Source organism: Syngnathoides biaculeatus, chromosome 11 (assembly GCF_019802595.1).
Source record: "Syngnathoides biaculeatus isolate LvHL_M chromosome 11, ASM1980259v1, whole genome shotgun sequence".
Classification (NCBI taxonomy): domain Eukaryota; kingdom Metazoa; phylum Chordata; class Actinopteri; order Syngnathiformes; family Syngnathidae; genus Syngnathoides; species Syngnathoides biaculeatus.
Genome location: NC_084650.1, coordinates 12,948,299 through 12,957,454, shown reverse-complemented (window position 1 = coordinate 12,957,454; position 9,156 = coordinate 12,948,299). Strand labels below are relative to the sequence as shown.

The 9,156-nt window shown below is 40.5% G+C and overlaps 3 protein-coding genes across 4 annotated transcripts in view; 2 read left to right on the top strand and 1 right to left on the bottom strand.

The window, feature by feature from the left end:
* Positions 1-9,156, top strand: part of pdzd11 (PDZ domain containing 11) — a 163,598-nt gene that overhangs the window by 32,693 nt on the left and 121,749 nt on the right. The gene's annotated exons all lie outside the window — the stretch shown is intronic.
* Positions 1-9,156, top strand: part of inppl1b (inositol polyphosphate phosphatase-like 1b) — a 38,602-nt gene that overhangs the window by 6,885 nt on the left and 22,561 nt on the right. The window lies entirely within an intron of this gene.
* On the bottom strand, positions 1,104-7,635 carry arr3b (arrestin 3b, retinal (X-arrestin)). The gene is made up of 15 exons (XM_061835663.1): positions 6,266-7,635; positions 5,532-5,562; positions 5,316-5,376; positions 5,182-5,226; positions 4,913-5,106; positions 4,764-4,823; positions 4,608-4,684; positions 4,398-4,533; positions 4,234-4,318; positions 4,061-4,133; positions 3,836-3,973; positions 3,586-3,663; positions 3,477-3,500; positions 3,347-3,396; positions 1,104-1,174 (listed from the first exon to the last, which is right to left on the bottom strand). The coding sequence occupies exons 1-15, from the start codon at positions 6,271-6,273 to the stop codon at positions 1,104-1,106; spliced, it is 1,131 nt and encodes a 376-aa protein (XP_061691647.1). The 5' UTR covers positions 6,274-7,635.

The following is a 9,156-nucleotide window of genomic DNA, read 5'->3' as shown; positions in this document are numbered from 1 at the left end:
ATAATTAAAGGTTTTATGACACATTTTATGTCGCAGATCACCTTCAATTTTCTTGCCCGGAAAGTACTGTCAATCATTGGGAAATTTGTGACTGAAAGCATTGAAGAATGCCCATAAGTTAGTTTTATTAGTTGAAAAGGAGATGTTTAAACATGCTATTATCAGATGTTTTTCAATGGCTTCCGCTCGAGCTGTCTCATTTTCCTGAGTCAAACTGAGAACAAGCACATATCATCAGGACTTACTTCAAACTTCACAGAAAAAAAGAATAGTAATAGGTAATCATACACGTACACTTTTCGATTGTGTCCGAATTCTATGAAAGTGATTTTCAATGCTCATCTTTTTCGGAATTACACGAAATGTAATCTGAATTACAAAACAAGGTAGTCAAGTGATTTCCCAACAACGTAATTGGAAAAAAAAAACGCGAATTAGCTTGATTAAAACAATGAGAAAAACAAATAGCATCCGTTTTTCTGGATTTAGTGACGTACATAAAAATGGACTTCTGACACTGTCCCAGTAGGCCTATTTTTAATACCACTCTGTAAATCATTATGATATCATCAGCTATATGGCATCAAGTGTTTTACCAACTGTGTTTTTTTTTTAAATTGACAGTGTTTTATCATTTGGAGAGTTCGAGCCAGGGCTTCTCATCCATCATCAGTGCATGACCTAAAAAATCTGCTTACGATCAAACATTTCCCTAAACATACTCCTAAAACTCTTAGAAAGTAAAACTTGTTACCTTTAAGAATGTTCGCAGGGTATACAAAAGAAAAAGACTGCAAAGTAGGTAAACTTTTTTTTTAATTCCCTTCTATTGTTTTTAAAGGACACTCATTCCCATGTTATCAACATTCACTCATCTTATCTTGTCTATATGTTGCAGTGCTAAAGAAAACATTTGGAACTCACAACAATTTGCAAGAAAAATTCACATTTTATGCTAGGAAACATTTCCAGAGTCAACTCTTCTATCCAAAAGCTATTGAACATCACACAGAGTTCAGAATCGGCAATGCTCTCACAGCATTGCCTCTAGGATTACATATGTGTGCGTATATGGGCACAGTGATATTTTTCTTCACTTTCGTTTAGTCCCGTTGTTGTTCTGCCACCGGGCGACGTCTCTTATTCGTCCATGGGCTCAATGGCGATGTCCGTTCTGTGATCACGACATGGAGAAATTAGGGATTTTTGGAGTCCACGTCAAGGTACTGTATTTGTTAATCCGTCTAAATGTAATTGGTTGCCACAGTACTATTGTCATTTTTTTTAGAGGGAACCCTCGCAGTCGTAGTTCACTACGCAAATCTACCTACAGTACAGCCTCGGTTCTCGAACGTACCTGTTCTCGAACAAATCGTTTTTCGAATGAAAATTTCAAGATTTTTTTTCTTCTGTTTTTGAAAGAAAATCAGTACTCGAACACCCCCAACAAAACCCAGAAATAACAGAACGCGCGCGGCCAGACCAGCTGACCTACGACACGCTCTATTGTGAATTCCCACCCGCTGAAAGAAACCCGGAAATAACAGAAGGCGCGCGCCGGTTGATTCGGTTTTTGAACAAATCGTTTTTCAAAGCGCCTTCTCGAGTCACGGATGTAGCTGTATTTGCATTTTTTTCTGTGAGCATATCCACAGCTATTTTCTGAAAGACTCACCAATTCAGTTATTTTTATGATCTTTCTGTAATGTCGAAGGATGGCACCTAATCCACGTCTAATAGGAATGTGGTAATTCGTGTGACAGAAGTACGTAGGAGTGATAACGCAGAGACAAAGGCCCTCCGCACCCCAGGCTATGCCAAATGGACCTGGACAATTTGAAATGACAGTCGGCATCTCACACCTGCACCCTATGTGATCGAGCCTCACTAATCATCCAAAGAAAGGAGAGGAAAACAAAAAAACAAAAAAGAAAGAGTGGCTATTTTAGATGCTGTCTATTCATTTACTGCACTTCTGTAGAACTTGTGCACGTGACGTCACAATTTGCACGACGCCATATTGGCGGTCAAACCGAGCTGATCTCCACTGCGGGAGCCGTTGAACCAGAGCAGATTTTTCAGATTGCCCGAGACCTGTTGTACTGTTGGTTGTCACAACAGATGACAGGCTGAAGGTAGGATACCTGTGAAAACTACTGTCAGAACCTCAGACATTGTGACAGTTCATTCACAATAATGCCGTGTGTGGCAGGCCAATGAGCTTTTTATTTTGGGGAGGAGCTAAATTTCACCTGGGTAGTAAGAAAAAGTTGTGATTACACTTTTTTTTTTTAATTTGACAATAAAATTATTGTAAGGGAAATGTTTATACTCTGTGGGTATTTTAAACGATCACTTTGAAACATATTTGGGCGCATGTCAATTACTCATTTCTATTTGCTATTGTTGCATCCCCTGTGAATAGCGGGGTTTTGCTGTCTGCTACACTAGATTTTTTTAACAGTGACAGACTCCCCCCCTCCCCACTTACAGCATGTATGATCATCAAGAATATTACTTATATGCAGACGATAAATGGCATTATGGTTTTGTCACACGTCACAAAGGTTGGGACCATTTACCATTTTACTATAGAGACTACCGTATTTTCCACAGTATAAGGCGCACTGCAGTATTAGGCGCACCTTCAATGACTGGCCTATTTTAAAACTTTCTTCATATTTAAGGTGCACCACATTATAAGGCGCATAGAATAGACGCTCCAGTAGAGCCTGGGGTTACGTTATGCATCCATTAGATGGGCTGCGCAAAAGGCTCAATATCAATCCATATTTAAGGCGCACCTGATTATAAGGCGCAGTGTCAGCTTTTGAGAAAATGAAATGCTCTTGGGTGCGCCTTATAGTGGGGAAAACACGGTAATAAACCTCTTTTTGACCCTTCAAATGTTAGCTCATTGGACAGATGGCTAGCAAGCTAGCCAGAAATGATCTTGCACTGAGTGTTTTGATGTTTTTATCTTTGAAAAATAATTAACAGTTCACATATTTTTGCAATTGTATAGTCAATAGAAAGAGAGAGAGTGTTAGAGAACGGGACATTGGCACTGTAGCAGAATATGCCGCACTTGTTATGACCTCACCTGAACTCAAGAGGGCTTTAGTCCAATTGGCTGTCGTTCATAAAATGCACAAACACACAAGAGAAAATGTATCAAACAACTCATTGCGAGCAACAAAATGCCACATGGATGAGTTTGTGCTCTGGGGTTTACTTACACTTCTGCCGTATGACGCATTGAACGGGGGGGGGGGGGGGAATACTCAATGAAATGAGTCGCTTACGTATTTCAATTACAAGAATGTACAAATGACGCTTAGCTCACCTGCTGGCTTTGGGGACATCAGCGTCAAAGGGAGCTCCACTGTGACATCGCTGGAAAATAAGCCATGTGCATTTATAAAAATGTATATGTAAATTATTTCTGTTCAGAAGCGAAGGAGATTTCCATTTACCTCGATGTCAGCCCCCCGAGCAGGCTTTTTTGTAGGCAAACAATCAAATGAACATTTAGTTGGAAGAGTGTGACACAAACTTAAATCATGATCTAGACTTAACTCTTACCCTCCACCAGACACAATCAGGTTGACTTTGATTTTATAGGAGACGACGATTCCTTGCATCTCCTTATTATCTTGACTCCTGCATGCAGACAGGAATAGTTGACCTTTCACAGCTTGAGGATTTGGTCTTAAGACCCAATAAGTAGATGACACAACGTAGCAGTGTATCCCCGCTACCAAGTAAGAGGATGAAAAGAGCGTCCTCGGCTCAATGTAAGCCCTCCCGTCCAAATCTCTGAGATGTGGCTTACAAGGTAGTGGAGGCCAGGTTTGTGTCCTCGTCTTTTAGCCGCCCGTCCACTGACAGTCCTCGCTTCTCTTTGTTGTTGGCCAGCAGCGGGGTCACTTGGAAGGACTTTTCGAATGTGGAGTTGGCATTTATTGTCTCTCTGTGTATGAGAAGTAGACAACGGTGTGTGTGCAACAGTATCTTCATTTTCAGGCATGAAAGCCTATCCTGTGAGAACAAGTTTTACCCAAACTCCTCTGTGCATACTGCCTTTGTGTAAGTGTCGGACGAATACAGCACCACACTTGTCAGCTGCTCGACTGAAAGAGGATAAATAAAAAAACTTCATTATTAGGAGAGTCCCTTCCTTCACTTTTAAGAATCTATCTCAATAAAGGCTTACGAAGTCCTTATCCTTACCCACGATTTGGATTTTCTTCACAACTTTAGTGGTTTCATTGTTGACGTTGACGTTAACAGTGATAGGATCACCGTGATAATAGACCTGGAGACAGGGATGGAATCGGATTCATGGACATGTTACTGTGGTAACGTTATCCATCATCAGATGCTAGTGCCGCCACCTCTTTGTCAAGTGAGGCTTCCATGTGAATCGGTTTGTCTGACATCATGAACTGCTTGTTGATTTCGGCCTTCGGTCCAGCATTGTTTTTGGTTGGCGCAAACTGGATTTTTCGAATCATCAGGCGACAAGTGTCCCTAAAACAGAATTATTCCGCTTGAACTGATCTTAACCCAAGTCCATCTTGACGGTGGGAACTGGAAATACGTACTTCTTCTCAATGGTTTCGGTAGCACTGTTTGCTTCGTTGGCAATGTACGCTTTAACCTCAAAGTCCACCCCGCAAGCCTGCAGAGAAATGTGGTCGGAGTGAAGTTTCAAGTGAGTAATGAGTACAAATGGAAAAACAAGACATCAACTGCAGTACCTTGCCAGCATCATTCGGTCCAGGCTGTAAGGAGACGGAGCACGGGAGGTTTGTTGGCATCTGAAACCAGCAGGAACAAGCCATGCTTCAAGATGGTTGAATACATTTAAATGTAATTATGATCTCAAAAGTGTGAGATTCTCCCTTACCTGGAAGGCAAAGGGACACCCTTGCTCTCCGACCTTCTTCATGAGGGATTCCTGCATTGCTGATTTTGATGAGCTGTCGTCGGTGGCCGGATACACCTGAACACGATTGATCCAGATATCTTTCCTGCAGGACAAGCCGATCACGTCCAAATCTTCACTTCCATAACGGAAGGCACAAGCCAGGTATACGAATACTACAAAAGAGAAATGGACATCCATAGCGCTGATTCTGTAAAACTTTGCAAGTACAAACAGTGATCATGAATTACCTTTTCTCCCATCAAGTCCAGAAGGGTCCACTTTAACCACTCCATCTGCAATTGAGAAAAGATGCACTGGTACTAGACTGCATGGAGATAAAATTACACAGTATGTAGAAGGAGGGATGAACTTTAACACCCACCAACCACTTCCACTGAATCCACATTGTCCACAAAGTCTCTTTTCCCCAAGTACAAGGCAATCTGAGGGAAATGGAAATAGAAGCTTGCGGAAAAATTACTCTTTCTCTAGGTCGCAAGACTTTTAGTGTTAATTTAAGGATATGAAAAAGTGCAGTGCCACTCCTAGTCCCAAGAGTGCTTTGTAATAACTACGCTAAATGACAGAAGCCACTTACATGCCCATTTCCACTCGTCTTCTTGAAAACTCTGGAGCACAGGGAAAGGGAATATTGTTCAAACACACACGATAACTAAGACCAGTGATGTCCTTTCAATAATGTGTCCTGAATCAAAATTGTTATGCGCAGTTGTCCTATTTTACTGATAATTGTGTTAAATTATTCATCGCTATCCCCCCTACAATTATGTATGGCATAACTTTACAAGGTAATCTCTTGTACTCATGTAAAGCCTGCAGAAAACGTTTAATCCTCTCTGGTCTTCTCGTATGTTGGGTGCCAATCATCGTAGTCAAAACTTTCCTTACAGTACCGTAAACATACTCAGTGAGGTCTATGGCATTGCCACAATCCGACGTAATCAGGATTTATTTGCATACCTGAGCAACAAGGCGTTCGCGATGCCACACAGACGTTATCAAATCCTGAACAAAACTGATGTTTTGGGTTTTTTTTTTTTCTTTAAAAGAAGTAATGACACATTTTAATTACTAGATAATTCTTGTAACGTCTATGAGTCAACACATCTTGAATGATTTGTACTTCGTTCATGTCTCACAGTATTATCAAAGAGGAAGTTTTCATGTTCACCACTCATGTAGTTTACCATCTTTGGTTTCTTTAATGAAATGGTATCCGTCATTATGATGAAAAATTATTATGTAATAAACATTTATTACACGTTATTTGAGACCATCCATAAAAAGACAGACCATTATCCAGTCACTTACTTTGACATGTTGAAGGTGAAGGCAGTCTGCCAATGTGACAAAAATAAATCCAAGTCAAATATTAATATCTCCTACATCACGACAATTAATTCATCTTGCCTCATGAATAAAATCGACTCACTCAGCTTTGTCAGTCTTCTCCTGTGTCCGTATTTGTCCGTTGACAGTGCGCAGTCTGTGTCGGTCACTCCCTCCCCGTCATCTTTATAGTTTGACCCTTGACCTCCACGGCCATCTCTTCAGCTTAAACCGCATTTCAAAGAAGGTTCTTTTGGACTAAATCTGATTAATTGATTACAACATTGCGATTTCGGCGCTCACAGTGTCTAAAAATAATTTACGAGTTGTATGACTTTGAAAGAAAAAGCCATGGGCCGCCTTTTTCCTGTCCTTTCTTAACTGACAAATTCTATGCCACATAACTTAAATAATACTGTTAGTATTTCCTTATAGTAAAACCCACACACAAACCATATGGTCTAATTCTAATAATCATATTTAATGATGGGTTTTTAAGTGCTACAAGAAGACAACTAATCTTCCAAGATAGCCTTATGAATAGGCCTTATGTGAATGTTGAGGTACTTTGGATTTCACGAGATTGTGTACCTAATGGACTGTTTAGTGACGCCAGTCTCATGGAGGTTTTTAACCCGGCCTGTGGGTCAGGACCAATACGTACTGTGATCTGCCCACGCATCACTCACTTATTTGGCACAAGGCGTCTTTGGAGAATCTGTGGGTGGATCATTGCTGGATTTTCACGCTTCTTCAGCCAAGTGTAATGGATTAATTAATGCGTGAGGTGGATTTTGCGGAAGATTTTGACACCTTTACAGTCAAGGATAATGACAATGTTGGCCGTGATTCAGTTGAAGCGCTGCAACAAATCTTTAGCGCTGCTACCAGTGCGATAGACGTGGCCTGTACACTTTAGTGTTATATACAGTGTGTATCTTAAAGCCAAGATCCAATTTGCATTAAACCGCAAGCAAAGCATAGATAATTTCAGGAACCTGAAAGCAAACCATTTAGGTTCTGGGTCCTGGATGCAGGACAAGCCCTCACTTTGCAGGCATATTGTTTGGCAAAGCATATCTTTTCCTTGTATAGTGACAATCTGAAGTGCAAACCTTTTTCCATTTTTACCTCATGAGGCGTTCCCAGAGTAAATTCACGTTCAGTTTGCCAGAAAAACAGCACACAGACTGTTACCTAAACTTCAAACTGAGTCGGCACGTCACGTCTCACAGGAGAGATGTTTTTCTCCCAAATAAAGTAACGTGTTAAGGAGGATGGATAGATGTTGCATAAAGTATATCTTATAATAAGGTCCTTCTAACTGTTTTGCGTGAATTTGCTTTCCCCAGGTGTGCCTGTACAAGGTCAAATATACACTAGTCCCTTAATCCCCTTATGGTTAAGCTGTAGCTTTTTTCAACTCACACTTAATTTAGATGGGCAACTCTGTTTGTCCCAACACATTACTGCCCGGCGTAATGACCTCGTCTTAGCAAGCACGATCTTCAGCGTGTTAAACTTAGGCGGTCATGTAGCGTTTGTTGCCACAACAGGAGCGAGTTCTAATACTAAGCTAAACCGAGCAATCCTTCAACATTATCTGCTGCAAATGGTTTGAAGTCGAACTCTGTACAGTTTTGTCATGACTTATTCCATATTTGCCTCGCAGTCTTCTTTTCACAATTGTTGAGACTGCTTTGCCCTGAAGCAAGCTGCCGAATGAAGGCCCGACTGTTGTCTAAAGAATATGATGTAGTGTTAACTCGTGCTCATCTTTTCGCCAGGGCCTCACACTCTTTTGTTTGGATTCATCTCTGCTTGTGCTGTTTGCTGAGACCAGCACGTACTGTAGGATCCTCACTTTACATCTACGCTATGTCTCACACAAGGATAAACTATGTATTCTGGATTTTCAGAGTCTTGTCAAGATAGCCGAGACTCTAGTCTAAGGAGTCTTTTCTAATGATCAGTTTGTGTAATGTAACACATTGATCTTGGTTCAGTTAAAACAATTCCTCATTTAAACCACAGAAATGTCAGTTCCTCTCTACCAGGCTTTCCCACGCTTTCTCAGTTCCGGAACCAAATTAGAAATTTGCTTTCTCCACGGGAGCCAAACCACGAGTAAAATACATCCTCTATGGCCACAACATTGAGATATAAAGTGATAAAGAACATGGCAGACTGTCACACTTATTCATTCCAGTAAACATGAAGCGCTGATGTTTGACAACGTATGTAACAATCTGCTGTTTCTAATAGAAGTACATTTGGTGTCTAAATTTGATGTCAGAAACACAATGTATTAAATATTTCATGCTGTTCTGTGAAAAAGTACTTTTCCCGTTCTCAAATTTTTTGCATATTTTCCCCACTTTAAAGTTTAAAATAAAGATCGTTTTGATGGAGATTTTCTATATTAAGGAAAAAAACTATTAAAAAGTACCTAGCCCTGTGTGAAAAGGTAATAAGTAGCCCCCACTCTTAAATCATGAATTGTTTTTGCCTAATCACATTTTTAGAAAGCTGGATTAATTTTCACCGACCACACCCAAGCCTGATTTTCTCCAGATGTGCTCAATCCCAATAGCACTTAAAGAACCTTTGTGACAAAATAAAGTCAGCTAAAAGTCCCCAAGACTTGCAGCAAACTGCCACCATAGACAGAAATTCAGGAACAGGTGAGAAATAAAGTAATTCACATCTATCAGACTGGAAAGGGTTGCAAAGCTATTTCTAAAGATTTAGGACTCCTGTGAACTACACTGGGAGCCATTTTCCCAAAATAACAAAAACCGGGAAGAGAGGTGAAACTTCCCAGGAATTGACAGTCTATAATAATTACCCTCAAGAGCAAAAGCACAGTGACG

Excerpts from the sequence above, each read along its gene's own strand:
- arr3b (XM_061835663.1), bottom strand. Across the intron at positions 5,107-5,181 it reads TGGACTTGATGGGAGAAAAG|TATTCGTATACCTGGCTTGT; the intron begins GTAATTCATGAT and ends TCTCTTTTGTAG. Across the intron at positions 4,134-4,233 it reads GAAGAAAATCCAAATCGTGG|TCGAGCAGCTGACAAGTGTG; the intron begins GTAAGGATAAGG and ends ATCCTCTTTCAG.